Here is a 21,425-nt window from a genome sequence, read left to right as displayed (position 1 = left end):
CTTTCAACTGTCCTTTCACTTCATAAGCCATTGGCGATCTTCAATGATCGCTTATTTCCGAGAGATGCATTTTATTTTTTTCAAACTTCGAATTTTGATATATGTTTAACTTATTCATTTAGATTACATTATTTTCACTATAAATATTGACTTTGATCCAATTATCATCTGAAAAATACGATTTCGCGATTTCTTCAAAGATCGAGCGAGCCTTTTTACCTGTTTACTTATATATATCTAATTTAAGGTTACACAGATGTAAAGTTGTCGTGGCCGAGTGGGTAAGGCGATAAAATTGAAATCTTTTGGGATTTTCCCGCGCAGGTTCGATTCCTGCCGACATCGCATACTTTTTGCGACGCGTTTTATTTCTTTTCTAACGTAATTTGATTTAATATAGCACATAAGCTATGTTTATTGTTAAATATGTTGAAAATTGTATGCACATCCTTCAATTTTAAAATTAAAACAACGTTATGGCTAAATTGATTAATTTACTGCTGAAAATACGAATGATGCATGTTGCATTTTTATTTTTATTTCAAAAAGTAAACGGTAAATCTGTCTATTTTTTGGTATTTTTGCTGTATATAGTGTTTCTATAAAAACTTAATTTAAAATATAACTTAAATGATACTATTTTGAATTTTATGACACTTTGTTTTTAACCGACCCAATTTTTACTTGGCTGAAATCACTTACATTTCATGGCGCTATTCCATATATTAAAATTTGTAAAAAATAAATGTCTGTAAAAGAATACTTATTTCATCTTGTTTAAACTTTAAACACCTTTACTGCATCTGTACACACCAACTGCATGCCCACATTTGGAAATTTGAATGAATTATGGAACTTTTATATACCCCAGGGGTGAAAATAAACTGGACAAAAGCCGAGCGTGAGGGTGGTTTTGAAAAAAATCGGTTTATTTTTTTTAAGCATGGAAAGCTACCTACAAATTTGCATGTAGTTTAGTGAAATGATGCTGATTAGGAAAATAATTAATTAAATTATATTTGGATATGTGCCCATTAGAGGTGCGCAAGCTTAAAAAGGTAGAATTACCGAAATTCCCGTTCTTACACGTTGTAGCATGGATCGGGTATTGAACACGATACACGTGTGTATTAGCACCCTACTGTAGTCCCGGCGGGGTTATCAACTGCACCAATACACCGGTAAGCAACCAGGGGAATATCATATGAAAAAAGAACTATCATGCATGTTTGTTTTGTTAAAGTGTGTCACAAAATTTCCCTAACTGCCGATGTCGGCTATAATCTCGGTATAAACATGCGAAGAAATTAACATATATATAATGTTAATGCCGATATGTTATTGGACATTTTGTATGTCAAATGTTCATTATTTGCATTAAAATTAAGACGATTGTATTGAACACGATACACGTGTGTATTAGCACCCTACTGTAGTCCCGGCGGGGTTATCAACTGTACCAATACACCGGTAAGCAACCAGGGGAATATCATATGAAAAAAGAACTATCATGTATGTTTGATGTGTTAAAGTGTGTCACTAAATTTCCCTAACTGCCGATGTCGGCTATAATTTCGGTATAAACATGCACAGAAATTAACATATATATAATGTTATTGCCGGTATGTTATTGGACATTTTGTATGTCAAATGTTCATTATTTGTATTAAAATTAAGACGATGCTTATTTGCCAGAAAGCGTTTATTTCAAATTCAAAACAAGCAATAATCATACATAATACCAAAATATAAAACTAACAAAATGGCAACACTCTCGCTTAACGCAACGTTCAGAAGCACGCGCACTTAACAAAATTATTGCAACTAATGCAAGCTGTAATTAATATGTGACTACTTGCTATACAACCAGTATCATGCGAAAATTGATCTTATTTAATTGTGGTTCCCTCTTTGAATTTATGTTGCCTGTCGACTTTTAGAATAATGTGTCAGTAAGAAATGTATTGCTTGCTCTACAACCAGCATCATGCGAAAATGGATCTTATTTAATTGTAAATCCCTCTTTGAACTTAAGTTGTCAGTCGACTTTTAGAATAATGTGTCAGTAATAAATGTTTTTCTTCAGTTTCACATGTTTTTTAAGAAAATTTAGTGAAAGATGCAAATGTGTCTTATTTATTTTTTTCTGTGTCTTCAATGTATCTTATTTATATGTGACTGCGTGCTTATTTTTTTTTCAAGAAATGAAAGATGCAAATGTGTCTTATTTTAATTTTATCCATGTCTTAAATGTGGCTTATTTATATAAGATAAAATGATATACTGCCAGTGTCATGCAAAAAGGATCTAATTTCTTAATATCCACATTCACGCTTTGTTCTTTATTAACACCGTCTTTAATTAGGCTATCTATTTAAAGTACAGATTACTGTGAACTTAATAATTGTGCAACGGTGATGTTGATCCATTATCGTTGTTAATTTAAAATGTAGACAACAAGTTAGCAATTAATGAAATCAGTTATTTTGGAAGTAAATCTAATTGTTTCTGTACAGTAGCCAGGTGGATGTGTATTGAGCGGATAAGATAGGGATCACCACAACAAGTTTCTAATACACAGTATAGACTTCCCCTATTATTATTAATTACCTGATTGGAATAAAAAAAGTGTTAAAGATCATTTCATGTGAAAAGCAGGATTTCTGACATAATTTCAATCGTTTTGCTTTTATACACAATTTCATGGAACAATGAATATATTGGCGCGATGGAACACAATTTATAAATCAAGCTGACAGTATAGTATCATTTTTTAATTATGTGTAATTTAATTCGCATCTCTCCCTTAACTCGTTCAATGACACGTGAACTTATATCAATTATAAAACATCACGTGCATCATTAAATATTTTTTTTTAATTATGAAAACATATATGTTCTACATGGTTTTGTTTAGTTTTTTTTCTCAACCAGAGAGACATTATAAAACATTGTTATATATAAAGCGCTTTACTTTTCTTTTACATAAAGATATATCGATTTTTTTGTTAAGTGTACGTGCTTGACATATTTATAAAAAGGCAGTGTTTATTTTTGTAATAAAATCGAAAATTGACATTTAATTTGATGCAATCCACATTGTTTAGCGGCCAAGCGCAGTATTCCGCTCTCGGCGGCCGATGGTGTATTGCAATATATACAATGAAAAGCTGGGTTTCTGACATAATTTCAATCGTTTTGTTGACGCGGAAGTGCTTTTTGGTGGCCAAAAATACTATTGTTCCCTTTATTTAAACCTAAATCATTATTTTTTTACACTTGAAGGTTTGTACAGCGGGGATTTCGGTACCGGCGCGGGTTTATGTGCTTGTTAAGAATTACCGAAATCCCCGCTAAGAGGCAACATATTATCCTGATTTATGCTTTGATTAAACATTGATAACTAAATTGCAAAAGTGTATAGCATATTGTAAATAAGGTAGTACGATATCATTTGTTTCATCAGATTTGTTTGGAAAATACTTTCTGAAGACTTATTATTACTATGTCATGTTATATTTACATATACTTTTGTGTAACCAATGTTTTAAATGTACATTTTACCTTTTTTACATTCGTTTACACATTTTTCACATTAATAAACTATTTAATAATGGAAAAAATATTCTGATAAGAGTGTTTAAATGATTAACACTAATATGATTGTGTACAAATCAACATTAATGCAAAGCCAAAACCCAAACATAATGACATATAGACCCTTTAAGGCGTAATATGGGGGATTGGCGTAAACATGGGTGATTTCGGCTCTGGGCGTACGAATGTAGCAGTACCGAAATCCCCGCTAATTATTTTCTAAAAGAAGTAACCGAATGGGAGATAATACATGTCACTGGTTGCTAATGAAAAAAAACACTATAATAATTTTGTTGACACTTGAAGGTTTGTACAGCAGGATTTCGGTACCGGCGCGCGTTTAAGTTCTAGTGTAGAATTACCGAAATCCCCACTGAAAGGCAACTTAATGCTGTCAAGAGTGCTTAATAATTAAAATTAATATCAAATTTGTTGCACCTTAACATTCATGTGAAGTCAAAAACCATTCATACCGATGACCTATTGACCCTTTAAGGCGTAAATATGGGGATTTCGGTACTAGGCGGGCGAATGTAGAATTACCGAAATCCCCTTTTCATCATCGCACATTAGTGTAACATAAATTTTAACACAATATATGTAGGGAAACTCATATGAATCGCGTAATGTGAAAATGATTATTATGCTATAATTCGACCACGAAACTTGACGTGACTTAATACCGGACATTATGGAATGGAGCTACGCTTGCCGTATTTGACATTAGACCCATTTTCGCAAATTATCTTATCAATGCTTATATGAATTTGATTGCTATAATCTTATGCGTATTCGACACGGAATTATTGTCAAGGTTTTTCATTTTGTCAATATTTATCATAGCAGGGGACATTGCTGACATCAATATGGATACTGTTTTCATTTTCTGTCGAGAAATGATATGACTTATTATCAAGATTATTTTATAGTACGGTAGCGTTCTCTTCACAATTGAGATTTATTTGTACAGGTAAATTGCTCTTATACTCACCATTCGGACTCGATGATCGGCTCGAATAAAAATGTTAGTCGCTTAAAAGTACAAATTCATCATATTGAGCACGATTATTATTATTATTATTATTATTATTATTATTATTATTATTATTATTATTATTATTATTATTATTATAATTATTATTATTATATAGCTTTTAGAAACTTATACCTTAAAAAAAATCCCATTGGAAAAAAAAATCCCATGGGAAAAAAAATCCCATGGGACAAAAAAATCCCATGGGAAAAAAATCCCATGGGATTTTTTTATTATTTTAAAACACGATATAACGCGTTGAAATCGCGAGAAATGCTCATCATTTGTTAAAAGGTAGTGTTTCTGAAGGTTACATGAATAAATCTCTAAAAATCAGAAAAAAAATCCTTTTTTTTCCCATAAAAAAATGGGATTTTTTTTCTATCAAAGTAAATTGAACGAAAATAAGCACAAATGCTTTAACAATGCTTAAAATCGATAACTAAGCACAAACGAACGTGTTTTATGTTTTTGAAAATCCCATGGGATTTTTTCTCCCATAAAAAAAGCTGGAGAAAAATCCCATGGGAGAAACCAAAATTCCCATGGGATAATGAAAAATCCCATGGGAAATTACAAAAATCCCATGGGAACCCCAACTTTGCAAATAAAGTTCATAGTGAAGAAAACGCATTTAACAAGCAAAAATAACCAATTATTAATCACAAGTTAGACTTTTATCTTATACTTTATCACAAATAAGCAAACCTTCAAGAAAAAGGGTACTTAAGTTTGCGAAATTTCGGTTTCGCAAAGTTTTTCCGGTGGCCGTTGTAAGTGTAACACTTGTGTTTGTTTAATTTGTAACATGCGTGCTTTGCTCTGTTTCAGATTTCACATGCAGAAATTAAACAGGATTTCAACTGCTGAGACACAAATCATCAAAAGTAAGGTAAGTTTTAATCCATTGATTTGAGTTGTACAATGTGTTCTTTACTTTATTTCAGATTCGAGTCACTGGTTTACACATGGAAGAAGATTTCCACGTCTGTTACTCAACTCTACAGAAGCAAGGTAAGTCGATCAAATTTTTGTTTTCATTTGTACTGCTGTAATGTGATGGTAAACTTATGCTATTTTTCATGTGTGTCATGTACAGATGGATAATTCAAGTTTGATCTGTGTTGGTTTATGTTCAAAAACGTTTTACATGTATGTGTGTTTGAAGATGTTTTGTTTCAGTGGATGTCCAGATGGCAAGCAGTACAGACGTGTTTCTTGGAGCTGCCAAACAGTGAGTACAAACGTTTTATATTTTTCAGTTGTTTACTCATAGAAGTCTGTGAAAGATGATAACAAGGGTTGAATCTATCAGCACTTGTGTCTAAAAATGCTGATGTGTGACGGTTTACTGAAAAGGGTAAATGCTAGCCAGTACTTACACTTGAGCAACCGTGGGATGTCGAACTAACTGATGATGTACTATGATGGTGAACACTTACTATGTGTATCAAAATGCTTTTGTTGATATTTACTATAGATGATTTGATATTGGTTAACATTTGTTTGCATGCTGTTAACATTTCTATTTCATTTCAGTGAGCTGTGGTGAGTATTGTAGTATACATTTGTTTCAATAAATCATGGTGATTGTTTTTTACAGTTTTAGGGATTATCACTCTATAACAACTCTGTCGGTTGGTGTTCATGAGTCTGAGCCTAATACCGCAATGTTTGAGTAGTACAAAAATGTTTTCGCTTTTGTGGTCGCCAGCTGTCCGTGATCTGTAAAGTGAAAAATACACAGAGCTATGAAGCATACAATTGTTTCGAAATTTTATCAATGATTGTATACTATGCATGTTTTGATTTAGTTCGTTTCAGATATGACATGACATGAAGAGTTGACAGTCGAACAGAGCTGAGCAATGCAGAAAGGTAAGTGTGTTTCATTTTAGTATGAACACTTGTATTTTGTTTTTATATGGTATGTTTTGTGCATGCTATGTTTCAGGTGTACTTGTAGTCAGCGACGAAGACGATTCAAGAAGAGGAACATTGCTGAGAAAGTGAATGGGACTTGCAAACAGGGTAAGTGTTACAATTGTTTGTTTGATTTTTACCATGCATACTTTGCTTTGCTCTGTTTCAGATTTCACATGCAGAAATGGTCTCATAGCAGTGCCAACAGTGAATAAGGATTTCAGCTGCTGTGAAACAACTCAACAGAAAGTAGGTAAGCATTGAATGAATGCACTTGAGTTGTACAATTTGATGTGATGCTTTTCTCTGTTTCAGATTCAAGTTCCTGGTGTAGACAGAGAAATGTGTTTGAAGAAGGAATTCTACTACTGTGATTCAACTCTACAGAAGCAAGGTAAGTAGAAACACAATTTTGGTTTAATTTAACTCATGTGTTTTGCACTGCATGCTATTTTTCAGGTCTCTCATGCAGTGATGCAAAAGAAGAAGATTTCAAGAAAGAATCACTGCTGCAACTCAGGCCTATAACAAGGTAAGTGTTTACTATATTGTATACAAAATGTTTCTCTGTTTTACTCTGTTTGAAGGTTTCAATTGCAGAGATGTTGCAGAGATGTTTTGACAGCTTGTGACAGAAAAGAAATTCAGCAGCTGTGTATCGACTGTAGCCACGAGGTAAGTCAAAACAAATATACTGGTTTGTATGTTATGTTGTTATGCCCTTCTATGTTTCAGACTTACATTGCTGTGACTGTTCCACAGTGGGTCAAAAAAGAGACGAATACAGGTTTCAAGAAGAAAATTGGCTGTTGAAAACCTGCACAAAATATGAGGTAAGTAAACTATTCTTTTGGTTTGTTTTGTGCTTTGTTATGCTTAACTATTTTTCAGATTGGAATGGTTGGTCGTTACAGAGCAGACTTTTGGACAACTGAGAAGTTGAGAAACAGAAAATGATTCAAGATCAGCTACGTAAGTCTTGATTATTATGCATTGCTAAATGTTTTTTTCATTTCAGTATCCTGTGGTAAGTACACTAACTTTCTATAATTTCATATTGAAATGTTTTGATGACTTGTATACTACTATGCAATGCTTAATGTTTTTTTTCATTTCAGTAGCCTATTGGTAAGTACACTAACTTTCTATAATTTCATAGTGAACTGTTTTGATGACCTGTATTCTGCATTGTAAAATGTGTTTCTTTTTCATTTCAGTATGGCTGTGGTAAGTACACTAACTTTCTATAATTTCATATTGAACTGTTTTGATGACTTGTATACTGCTATGCAAAATGTCTGTTTTTCATTTCAGTATCCTGTGGTAAGTACACTAACTTTCTATAATTTCATATTGAAATGTTTTGATGACTTGTATACTACTATGCAATGCTTAATGTTTTTTTTTCATTTCAGTAGCCTGTTGGTAAGTACACTAACTTTCTATAATTTCATAGTGAACTGTTTTGATTACCTGTATTCTGCATTGTAAAATGTGTTTCTTTTTCATTTCAGTATGGCTGTGGTAAGTACAATTGCCTTCTTTAATTTTCATATTGAACTGTTTTGATGATGTGTATACTGCTATGCAATGCTTAATGTATTTTTTTCAGTATGGCTGTGGTAAGTACACAAACTTTCTATAATTTCATATTGAACTGTTTTGATGACTTGTATACTGCTATGCAAAATGTCTGTTTTTCATTTCAGTATCCTGTGGTAAGTACACTAACTTTCTATAATTTCATATTGAAATGTTTTGATGACTTGTATACTACTATGCAATGCTTAATGTTTTTTTTCATTTCAGTAGCCTATTGGTAAGTACACTAACTTTCTATAATTTCATAGTGAACTGTTTTGATGACCTGTATTCTGCATTGTAAAATGTGTTTCTTTTTCATTTCAGTATGGCTGTGGTAAGTACACTAACTTTCTATAATTTCATATTGAACTGTTTTGATGACTTGTATTCTGCATTGTAAAATGTCTGTTTTTCATTTCAGTATCCTGTGGTAAGTATACTAACTTTCTATAATTTCATATTGAACTGTTTCGATGATTTGTATACTGCTATGCATTGCTAAATGTTTTTTTCATTTCAGTATAGCTGTGGTAAGTACACTAACTTTCTTTAATTTTCATATTGAACTGTTTTGATGACTTGTATTCTGCTATACAAAATGTGCTTTTTTCAATTTCAGGTCAGCAATGGTAAGTATAGTGTGTTTCTTTATGTATAATTTTGTATACATATTGTTTTTTTTCATCATATCATGTCTTTCATATTTATGCTTTGTGTAAGTAAAATGTTCATAAATCATTCTTATCTTCAAACTAAAAATGTATTGTGCTATGCAAAATGTCTGTATGATTTCAGTTGCCAGAGGTGAGTACCATAACAGTTGAAAAGTTAGTTTTGTTTAGTTAAAGTTTTGGTTCACAGTTTTGTTTGTTATTTGGCAAAATTTACATGTATGCATTGAGTCTTGATTTCAGCTAGATTGTGGACTGAAGAAGATTGCCAGCAGAGGGATTGGATACAAGATACAAAGTAAGTACTGAGTTTCTTACTAAAAGTTTTGAGTTGTATTTATCGTGTGTTAATATGCTATGATTGCTATGAACATGACTTTTGTATTTCAGCGAAGACAACATAGGTAAGTAAAATTGTTATCTGTTTCATGTTTACTGTTACAGTTCAATATTGTGTTTATAAATTGTAAGTTGTACAAACACATTCAAAAGTTTCTGATCATGCTTTCGATTTCATTTCAGCTTTACTGCTTGACGAGTGTTATCAACTACTAGACGAGTCAGCTTTACTACCAGGCGAGCAGTGACAACAAGGCGCCTTTGTGGAAACAACACAACAAAAAAGTGAGTATGAGTTGAAATTGTTTTTCTGTATGTTACACTTAAATGCAAAATTGTGCACATAAACTGTAAGTTGTACAAACACAGTGAAAGTTTCTTATCATGCTTTCTATTTCATTTCAGCTCTACTGCAAGACGAGCAGTGACAGCAAGGCGCCTGAACATGCAACACAATACAAAAAAGTAAGTATCAGTCAAACAGTTGGTAGAGTTGTGTGTTTTTTTTTAGAACTTTGTGTTTACTTTTTCATTTGATACATGGTATATTACACATGCATGCTTTTTATCATTTCAGGCTGTTTACTTTCATCGTTTACTGTTTAACACAATTTGCTTTTCTATTTTCAGTGCCAATTTGCAAACCTTGATGTGGACACCGAGTAGTCAATACATACGTGTGGCGTATAGCTGCGACAAAACCGTGGGTCCATCGCACCGATAACTTGAACATTGGCCCGTGTATGGACATCAGTGCAACTTTGTGAATCCATGTATCTTTGTGAATCCATGTAACATTGCGAATGTGTGTCGATCGAAAAATGTGTACATTCTGAACTGAAACGAACTCGGTGTTGCAAGTGGCAAGTGTTGACAGTGTGTATGTTTATGTTTATGTTTTTACATGAAAACTAAAGGAGATTGTTCTCCTACCTTTTTTTTCCTTGTTTTATTGCGCTGGCCAGCAATATTGATGTATTGATGTATGTGTTTGTGTTTAAACTATGCAATACCAAAATCAAACAAAAAATAAACATTAACAGTCATTAACTGTGTTTGGGCGGCCGAGGGGTTTAAGACTCCACAAGTGTGAAGCGCACTGATAGCACTTGGGGGTAAACACCTCGGTATTTCGGTGCTAAAATGTTTTCACGGTGCTTATTTTGACGCACTGTTAGAACTACCAACCAGTTAATGATTGCATGATCTATAAAACCAATTTTAAGTCTACTTGGGCACAAGAGATTCCAAGTACCAAAATACCAACAATTAACAAGCAGACGCTTTTCAAAACTATGACCGCTGAGATTGATAGTCAGATGGAGTCCTGCCCATTTAGCTGTGTAGCGGTCTAGGGCGGGGTTGCAAGTCAATACGAAATGAGGCGCTATAAAGCAACTCGTCCCCGTTATGACCGTCAATACTTTCGACACTATCTGGGAATCCTTTCAACACCACATTGTTGCGCTGTTGGAAGGGTGGTAGGCACGCATGGTGACATGCCTGTGCTTTGCTATGCGACACCATGGTATTTTCGTACGGTGACACGAAATATCTTAATATGGCTCTCTCAGAAACGCAGGCACGCGTTGACCGAACCTGACCGATGACCGAGCAATAACATTTCTATTAAGTGCTTCAATGCACAAAGTCTGCTAGGGCTGGGGTGGGAAGGCGACTTCTCTTGTACTCAGACAAGAGGAACGGTCACAAGTCCGTGAAAACGCCGAGTGACACCACTAGCTTTCAATCGTACAAAGCAAAAAACTTTCAAACTTTAGTTTGAGGTGAAATGATAAAAAAACTATATAAACAACTAACCGTTATAAGATATTTGCCATATGGACACAAACTATGCTACTCAATGTTGCGTTGAACATTAATTGCGCCTTACGAACTACTCGTGTTGAAACCAACATTGAGTGACTCGTAAACTTAAAGCAGTTACTCGCTTTTGACTGCATACACATTTTGTACAACTGCTCGTTATTGGTATAACTTGTCTTTCAATGAGACACATTAACACAAACGTTCAACAGTATTTAGGCTTTATATTGCGCTTGTAGAATATACGAACAAAACACACTATATAAATGACGTTTAGGGATTATTTTGACTTTCCATTTGAGATGATATGATGAAAAAGTATATACATCAGTTTAAGCGACTTTCATGACATTCACCACATGGCCATAAACTTGCGTTATTCAATGAAATGTTAAAATTTCGCTAGCAAAATAAATAAAAACTATATACGCAGTTTCATAACTTTCGATGTATGATCATGAAGTTTGAAATTGTGCAAAGCAATTTTGCGTTAAAAGTTGCATGCAGTTTAAAACCTGAAACATTTCGCTACACTTCAACCGTATTCAACACTCAAGAACTCAATTGTTTGTACAGAACAATACGAATGTTCCCATTTTGAAACGACAGTCAAGTAACACAACCGCTTGAATGTTTTGAAAAGCAGTATCGCTTCATCGCTATGATTTGGTTGTGAGATGTAATATATAGTATAGTAGCATCAATGTTACAGACCCGTAAGCACATTCATACACCTGCTTTAATATTTCGGAAAGCAGTATTACTTCAATGATATGGTTTGGTTATAAGATACAATATATGATGTATTGATGTAACAGATCTGTATGCACATGTTAAACAACTACTTGGTTAGTTTGGAAAGCAGTGTCGCTTCAATGCTGCGTCAAAACATTTTTGCAAGATGTGAAAAATATCTATTTGAATGGGATTTCTGAGGTTTAGCCATCGCCGAAAGGCCAATGTTTCTTCATGTATGTATGACAAAAGTTACTGCTATATTTGCTAGTATGCTAGTCCGTATTGCATATCGCAAGGTGGTAAAGCGGCTCTTTTCATTTCGCTGTGAAAAGAACGGTCACAAGCCCGTACAAACGCTGAGTGACACCTCTTGATCATGTAGCTTGTATGAAACGTGTTTATACAACCACAGTAGTTCAAAGCAGAACGCTTTTCCTTCTTCGAGGGAGAAGAAATCTGGGTGCAAGTCCCGGCTTTGGTTATAACACGAATACTACTCGCTACTCAATAGCAATATTCATCATCCTATCCTTAACCATAATACCACTAGGCTCTATTAAGAGTAGCTTTGGAAAGGGAGTTAATAGCAGCTGCATGAGTGCTTTCATAAAATGTAAACGGTCGACCTTTACGGTTGCAAAATTGAAATACGATTTCAATGTTTTGAAGCATAATGTCTACATCGGGACCAAATGCCCATAGGTTCGATTTCGACTTGCTACACTCACGATTGAAATGAACCGTTTGAACATTCGCTGATAATAGGCATGCAATAACAATCCAACGCTGAAATGACTCACACTCCTACGCAATTAATTTTTTCGCGGGACCAAATACCCATAGGCTCGATTTCGAGTTGCTAAATCCATACATGATTTAGACGATAACTTAATGTGACCATTGTTGTTGAATTGACCTTGGCCTCTTTCGCTCGACACTCTGACACATCAAGCTTATCATTTATTCAAATATACTTTAAACAAGGGACAAATTTGTCACAAAACCAGGTTTTCATTGTGAAAAAAAAATGATAAAGGGAGAAAACTCAAACTGTACTTTTGAAATGAACAAACAAAATTTACCCCCTTTGTAAGTTTGTTTTAAAAAAAATCTATTTTTTAGTCGTGGCGACCTTGACATTGGAGATATTGACGTGATTCTTTCGTGCGACACACCGTCCAATGATGGTAAACAAATGTGCCAAATGATTTTAAAATCTCACAATGAATGACATAGTTATGGCCAGGACAAGCTCATTTATGGCCATTTTTGACCTTTGAACTCAAAGTGTGACCTTGACCTTTGAGATATCGACGTAATTATTTCGCGCGACACACCGTCCAATGATGGTGAACAAATGTGCCAAATGATTTTAAAATCTGACAATGAACGACATAGTTATGGCTCGGACAAGCTCATTTATGGCCATTTTTGACCTTTGAACTCAAAGTGTGACCTTGACCTTGGAGATATCGACGTAATTATTTCGCGCGACACACCGTCCAATGATGGTGAACAAATGTGCCAAATGATTTTAAAATCTGACAATGAACGACATAGTTATGGCCCGGACAAGCTTGTTCCGCCAGCCCGCCAGCCCGCCAGCCCGCCAGCCAGCCAGCCAGCCAGCCAGCCAGCCAGCCAGCCAGCCAGCCAGCCAGCCAGCCAGCCCGCCCGCATTCGCCAATCTAATAACCAGTTTTTTCCTTCAGAAAACCTGGTTAAAAATCCATCCATGCTGGACGACGTTATGTGCTGGACAGTTTAAATTTCTCATAAGATTATTTGAACTTTGACCTTGAAGGGTGGACTTTACCATGGACCCAGAAACCGGGTTCTTGCGCACCACAATCTGTTTTATCATGCTTACTACGTATGGCAGGCTAAGTGAAAATCCATCTATGCTGGACAAAGTTATACTGCTGACAAATATTTCTCTCCGATCGCTCTCCAGTGCCCGCTCGGGTGTTCCCATTTTACGGACTTTTTTAATCAATAATGAGACAACAATAAGGCATCGTACCTGCAAAACCCCTACAAAGAAACATAACGACATGGCGACTCCAATTTTGAACTCGTCCGTGACTCCTGCAGACGTCGCCATGGTCGTGGTCATGTTGGCATCCAAAGTGGCGTTAGCAGTACCACCTGTCGACGCCGCTGAAGTCCCTGTTGTGTAGAATTTTCCCATGACGGAGCCAGTCAAAAGGCCGACAAGAGCCGAGGTACCTTAAAATTGTAGACTAAGTTTCTAAATAAATTGATAAGCAAATACTACCTAAAACCGATCTTTATAAAACAGAATACCCTGGAAACCATTGTACATATTTACCTCTGTAAACCAAAAGGTATGCCACTTAATTAACTTCGAGTGACTGATTTTATTCAGCTCGCGACGCGGGGCGCGTGAATACTTAATCCAACAATTAGGGACAACAGTTTGACACCACATTACCACTCTAGATAAGCATGTTCAGTCTTCAGGGACTTGAATGGGTCATTGATATTACATAGTTGTGAACAACAAACCCCCGTGGTATTGAAACTTATTAGTTATTTAAAAAACGATTTGCAGCGTTTTTTTTGGATATCTTTTAATACGTCTGATTCTTATGTGCTATGTATAATGTGTTTTGCACATGCTAATCAGGGACGACACTTTCCCTTTTTATGTTGTTTTTTTTGGTAAAAGGAATTTACAAATCAAAGTTAAGACTGCAAATGCTAATTTGGGACAAATCTTAACGCTAATGGATTAAGTCCGGTTTTCTAAAACGAGGCTCTAAAGATCTTACCCACGGCAGCGTGCTTTGAAGTGCCGAAGAAGAAGTAGATGACAACCGGGAAAAATGACACGTAGAGACCGACCACGGGTGGCAGATCAGCCAACATCGCGAATGCCATACCTGGTAATATGTATAGTATAGTGTAACCTGGTAACATGTATAGTATAGTGTAAAAACAGGGTTAATATGAGCCTTGTTCTGAGAAAACTGGTCTTAATGCATGTGCGTAAAGTGTCATCCCAGATTAGCATGTGCAGTCCGCACAGGCTAATCAGGGACGACACTTTCCGCCTAAACTTGATTTTCGGTAAGGAGGAACTTCCTTGAAACCAAAAATACCATAAAAGCGGAAAGTGTCGTCCCTGATTAGCCTGTGCGGACTGCACAGGCTAATCTGGGACGACACTTTTTTTACGCACATGCATTATGCCCAGTTGTCTCAGAACGCGGCTCATATGGTAAAACGGGACTTTATGCATGTGCCTAAAAAGTCGTTCCAGATTTTGACTGCATTTTCGAGTAGAAGACAATGCCTTTAAACGAAAAATTGCACATGCTTTAAGCCTAGTTTTCCCAGAACGAGGTTTACGTAGAAAACTTACGCTTATTAAACATGTTAATATCACGTGTACATACAATTTGGATTGCCAGGCTTTTTTCGCGGGTCAAAACGCGTGACTCGGTGACGTTATTTTATCATAAACAAATCCATATGGCGTCGATTTCAGTTATACAAATGACTTAAGGCTCAAAAGAGATAAAATATAACGTCCCTTTAATCGATCATACAGAGAATGTAACATGCTAACAAAAACAGCAAGTTCAATAACATTTATGCTTTGTGTTAATTTAATAACAAATTGTTTCGTAAAATATAATATAAAATACGGAGTTTTCCCAGAGGCTCACGAGGAAAAAATTTATACTTTTTATTTGCTTAAAATGATACAAATGCACGTTAAACACACATTATAGAAGAATGCAGTCGAGTATCCAGAAGAGCTATAATTTTTCCTTATCACTTAGTTTGAAATTAAAGCAAATATTTAACAACAACAATATAACAAAAGCTACAAAACAATACGCTAATTGTCAAATTAAATTAAATTAAAATAATCTCTTTTTATAGAAATCGGAATTTGCTTCAACATAATATCGGGGATGTTCGATAATATTCAAGCAGGACAGGCGGCTGTAAAATCCGTTCGCAACACAAATCGATTAATTAAAAAAATATTTGTGTCTTGTTCTGAGAAAATTGGGCTTAATGCATGTGCGTAAAGTTTCGTCCCAGATTAGCCTTTGCAGTCCGCACTTTCCGCTTCTATGGTGTTTTTTGTTTAATGGAAGTCCCTTCTTACCAAAAATCTTGTTTAGGCGGAAAGTGTTGTCCCTGATTAGCCTGTGCGAACTGCACAGGCTAATCTGGGACGATTCTTTACGCATATGCATTATGCCCTAGTTTCTCCGAACGGGACTCATTTGTTTTGATTGCCTGCTGTGGCCATCTTTTCATAAGGAATAAGATCAAATGAATGCTTCTTATAATACATCTGTCAAACCTAGCTGATATATTTTGTCGTTGTGTACATTAATGGCTAAAAGAAATCGGACTTTTTGGTACAATATAAGGATCAGTCATTCCAGCTCTTATCTCTTATCTGTTATTATATTGACGATTTTGCCTCTGTTTTATGTATAATGTTACGTTTTGCAATTTGTGGAACAAGTTCGGACAGTTATCGGCTTTAATTGACAGTTCTTGTTAGAAACAACTGTCTAATTTTCCAAAATGTTTGGATGGCCAGTACCCATGGTTACAAATTTATTTTGTGTCATGTAATGATATTCATTCACTTTTATGCGTCACCCTCTCTATTTGTATTTCTATACTTAAAGTCAAGTGATTTGAGCTATTATTATTTTCATATTATATGTTATTTTATAGTTATCCACTTTGCTATGCGTCAGTTACCCGTTATCACATGATCTTAAAAATAGGTTGCAGGCTGTTTTTGTTGTTTGTTTTTGTCAAAACCACGGACTCTAGATGACGCCAATCTACCCTCCGTGTCAAAACGCAGACGATGAACTACGTGAAAGTCTAACTAACATCTCTGTTCACACTTGAACACTGATTGCTGATTTGTCTCACGTGAAAAGGTGGATCGAACACGAGGACAATAGTAGTAAGTATGCTTAGCGGAGAAGAAACTAAATAGCAAAACTCATGTCGCGTGTGTTTTGTAAAAGTCTAAAAACACGTGGTAGCTTTTAACTAAATAGTGTATGATTAATTACGTTGCAAAATGCGATTGAATTGAAGTGTTAATTAAAAAGAGACAAGTATGTCCAAAGTCAACGCAACACTTATTCAAATGTACGAGTGCGTATCTCTTTCAGACGACATGAATAGTTTGATATGTTATTTGTTTGTATCTCTGTCGCTTAATTATAACTTTCTGCATTAAATTGCGATTTGAATAAACCATGGGCTGATGTATATATTATGCCGGGGGCATAGTATTATTTAAAACGTAATATCCTGAAAATGCCAGAGGCCATTTCAGATATACTATCCGTGTATGCATTATAACGCTACAGTTTAATCAGTAATTATAAAGCAGGTAGAGAAAATTTAAGTTATTTTGTTGAGCAGTTTAGGGTATATATGCATATACGTTGCAAATGAATTAAGGCAGTTGCAAAAGCAAAGAGCGAATTTCAATTATTCTGCGTACATAATTTATGCCTGTGGCACGTTTTCTTCAAATAATGTGTTTTCGATTATATCTTAAGTTTTGTACTGCACTAAGACAACTTGAATAATTTTCAATATCTAATATGTAACGTTTATTTGAATTTACATGTACCAAGACACTCTTTGTTTGTCAGAAAAATAGCGGCGATAATGTTAGTAAACCTTTAAAACCATTGCCCACAGGGTCCCATTATGAATAGACCAACTTACAAGCCATTTTTCTTGACTTTTCTTTATTTCAGATTGTTCAAGCCTTGACGCATTTGAAAGACTAATAGACCATCTTTCGAAAATTGGAATACAAACGATATGTCATGCCATTTCTTAACCCTTTGCGTGCTGGGAAATTTGTCGTCTGCTAAAATGTTGTCTGCTGAATTTCTAAAATAAGCATTTTCTTCGTTTTTTTAAAGAATACTCTCAGAATAGCAAACAGTTTGGATGCTGATGAGACGCCAAGTTCTGTGGCGTCTCATCTGGATCCAAACTGTTTGCAAAGGCCTTCAAAATTCGGTTCCAGCACTGAAAGAGTTAAGTAATTCCACTTGCCCAAATACATGCTCCTTCAGAAAACTTGGTTCGGCAGTGAGATATCGACAAAAGTCATGTTTTTCAAATTAACGTACCCCAGACGTTCCATTTTCAACGCAGTCACATATGAAATGCACCATGAAATTTCAGAAATAATTACAAATATCTGTACTTTGCGGCAAAAGTTGTCCCAATGATCATGTGTTACGTAAATTAATTAGAGGTAGAGATGCTTGGGCACACTCCGAGTTCACACATAATGCAGCTTCATTCGCGGAAGGACCTTATAAACTTTTTAATGCACACAAACATGACTCTGTAAATCATACGGCGTGTTAGTTTACACGCGAATGCCATTTTGCGTCGATACCGTTCGGCATGTGACGTCAAACAAACGACGAATCCAAACGTCAGTGAATAGTGGTCAGCGTGTCTGTTAATTTTCGGACACCAGTAATTTACTAAATGTATTTATGTATTTTCACTGGAGCATGTGAAGATAAAATATAACATGGTTTCAGCAAAACAAATACAAAGCTTAACGTGAAAATAATCAAACCTTGGGGAAACTGCAAAATTCCAACAGTTAGTCCAGCGACAAAATCAGCCAGAAAGTCCGTCTTCCACTGGTACTTGCGCATTATCCAGAAAAACGGAAACATGGTCCGCACCATGTTGGTGACGCGCCGCTTGTCCCACGTGCATAGTCGCTGTATAACCGACTTGTCCGTGGGCTTGTTCTTCCGGTAGACATCCCGGAACTCTTCTGTTTTCCGGTTCTCTGACAAGCTCGACGGCATTGCTGTGGATGTACAAATATGTACTTGTTATACGCTTGCTTTGTTGTTGGTGTTTTTTTCGCGTTTGTTTTGCTTTTGTCGAAAGAAAGTACGTCATTTTCGAAAGATAAATGAAAGGAACGAAATTGATGTTTACATTATACCATATTCCAAACTGTGAGATGTGGTCAGACATATAATTTATTGGATAATGTGATAACAGTTATACATGGGCACTTGCTAAAAATAAGATAAACATAACGGTGAACACCACGACGAATACATAAAGAACACTAGGTTAGCGTTGAATACAGAGAAGTTTATGTTGCGAGGCTAAGAACGCCGGGAGCGCGAGCCTTGGCGAGCGCTTTCGGTGTTCGAGCCGAGCAACATAAACTTCTCTGTATTCAACGCTAGTCCTAGTATTCTATTTATCCCATTTGATTTTTTTCAACGTGACATTTAACATAAATAGATCTAATAACCTTAACAATAATTCTGATTCAGTCTTAAAAGCGCTTAAAATCTAACGAATGTAACTATGCGTAGTGATATAAATGTATTTGTTCTGGTACGCAAAATAGTCTTTTAAAAATTCACACACAAACTGTAAAACAAGTAAAAATATCACCATATGCCTCGATTCAATGTTACGCAGTATCCGAATTGTAACACATTACGACCGCAAAAAAGAAGATTTTACTTTACAATAATTTATTTTATTTTCGAAAGAAAATGATAAAAATCCAATATGGCGGCGATTGCTTCCTGACAAAATGATGTCGATGTCAACATACATGTACACCGTCGACGACCTTGACAATTTCGACGAGTAAACAGACAATTGCAGCGACTGACACTTTATTTGACCTAATATACAGGGCAATACGTTTTCCGACTTCGGACGACGAATTTAAGTACGCGCAGAACGTGTTTTTTTCGGCGTAAGCTGTATTAAGCCAGCTTTTCACCTCAGCCTGCCCTTTGTTAGCGTCCAATAGAATTCAATAAAACTTCCCGCGGCCAAGTACAGATGAATACACTTCATTGACTGCATTGGCTGATTTGAAAATACGACCAGAACATTGGAAACATGTCCGAGTCTTTGTAACACTGTTTTACTGCGCGTTCAGCATGAAACAATTTTATATCTAATGAAAAGGCTTAATAGATAGAACAGTTTTACACTCAATCTCGACATCAATACAGTTTGTGCGTCCACCTTTTATTTTCAGAAGATTTTCAGCGCGAGAACGTTTGCACTTAAAGTCTATGTTTTCATATTTAGTACTAACTTCCATATTCCTGTCAACATGTTAACATGTTAAAGTATAGAGAGCAGTGGAAGCGAAGACTCACTTTAATGCATTGCATTTCAATTCGCGAGGTATATCGGGTCAATTTGCGGCCACTGTGAGTGAATGTCAGAGTTTACGTACAGGTCATCGCTGCGTCTCTACCCTATGTGCTGATCGGAGTTCGCGGCCAGGAAAATAACCGTTACATAATAAAGACGCTATAGCGTGAACTAGGTGAACTGGAATTTTCTTTAGACCAGACAGATGTTAAATGAAGATATCCAGCGATATCATATGGTTTGAATGTGTTTTACAACAATACCATGATAAATATTATTTTTAATTAATTTAACAAGAAGTATGCCATCATATTGACTAATGAATTAAGCATGAGCACAATGATTCTCGATACTGTTAATAATCGAATCAAATAGCAACGCCAGACAAACCACTAAAACAGGTTTGTTCGAAGAACGCGCGTATAAATATTTAAAATATGTACGGATACTTCGCGTGTGGCCGGTTGACTCATATGTTTTAATTTCACTTCCATTCTTCTTTTGGTTTTCTGTTTTGTATCTATGCGTTTATGACCAGCAATATGTAATAATGTAAAATAAGCCGCGAAAACTCCGCGTTTCATCCCGTACTGCGTTTGCTGCAGCTAAGAACTGCACAGAAAAAGACATTCGCTATCTTTGATCTCATTCATTGAAGTCTTTACCTTTTATTAACTGCAACCACAATCAACGCCGTATATCTTTTTTAAAGATATTTCTTGTTTTATATAATGTTATGGGTATGCCGTTTGTAATCAGATGCATCAATGGCGTCCATGTTAAACTCATTTTCCCGAGAACAAGGAACGACAAAAGTACAAAAAAGCAAAACACGTTCGAACTAGTATCTTACCTTTAATTATCCTTTCAAATCCATCTAATAATGCATTTAACTCAATAATTGACGATTTTGCATCTAGGGTCTTTAATAATTATTTTAGCATAGTTAAATAAAGACCCTTATGCCATCCACTATATTCATATGAGTTTACGAACTCTATAAACTTTCTTCTTCGTTACACGCTACGTCATGTACTCTACATTACTGCTGTTAAAATGAACCGGAGCAGTTTATCAAATAATAGCCGTTGGTAAACTCGGTTGCATTTGCAGATTTCTGCATACAAACATAATAATGTTTAAACTTGCACACTTTTTTATTTGTCTTTGGTAAATGCGCTTATTGTACAAGAAAATAATTTAATATATAAATGCACAAAGAATGAAAACATTCCATTACACAACAAATAAATGAGTGGAATAAGTGGATAATACCCGTGTACAAAATGGGACGTTCCGAATTCCAGTGTGGTGCTATTTTTACCATCTTATACTTTACACAGCTCTATGCCTAACGTGAATTAAAGCAAATATTGCAGATTATTTATGAATTGTGCGATATTTTTATGGCTTGTTGTACATTCTTAAATCTCAAAAGTATATTCATGGGTTATAAACAATGCACATTACACGAAATAAGAAAAATGTGATAAATTGAC

At 35.3% G+C, this 21,425-nt stretch overlaps 1 protein-coding gene and 1 long non-coding RNA gene across 2 annotated transcripts in view; one reads left to right on the top strand and one right to left on the bottom strand.

Moving 5' to 3' along the window:
• The window catches only part of LOC127837287 (uncharacterized), a 25,900-nt gene extending 15,698 nt beyond the window's left edge, over positions 1-10,202 (top strand). The window contains exons 4-8 of the long non-coding RNA XR_008029216.1: positions 5,578-7,386; positions 8,263-9,106; positions 9,331-9,432; positions 9,553-9,612; positions 9,778-10,202. This is a non-coding gene — a long non-coding RNA (uncharacterized LOC127837287). The remainder of the gene's footprint in view (positions 1-5,577; positions 7,387-8,262; positions 9,107-9,330; positions 9,433-9,552; positions 9,613-9,777) is intronic.
• The window catches only part of LOC127837282 (sulfate transporter-like), a 385,236-nt gene extending 366,604 nt beyond the window's left edge, over positions 1-18,632 (bottom strand). Inside the window, exons 1-3 of the mRNA XM_052364201.1 lie at positions 18,350-18,632; positions 14,508-14,618; positions 13,736-13,941 (exon numbers count right to left, since the gene is read on the bottom strand). Of these exons, the coding sequence (XP_052220161.1) occupies positions 13,736-13,941; positions 14,508-14,618; positions 18,350-18,590 (558 nt within the window). The 5' untranslated portion in view covers positions 18,591-18,632. The remainder of the gene's footprint in view (positions 1-13,735; positions 13,942-14,507; positions 14,619-18,349) is intronic.
• Between the last annotated feature and the right edge of the window lie 2,793 nt (positions 18,633-21,425).

This window comes from Dreissena polymorpha, chromosome 7 (genome assembly GCF_020536995.1).
Source record: "Dreissena polymorpha isolate Duluth1 chromosome 7, UMN_Dpol_1.0, whole genome shotgun sequence".
In the NCBI taxonomy this organism is placed as follows: Eukaryota; Metazoa; Mollusca; class Bivalvia; order Myida; family Dreissenidae; genus Dreissena; species Dreissena polymorpha.
This window is presented reverse-complemented; position numbering and strand designations above follow the sequence as displayed.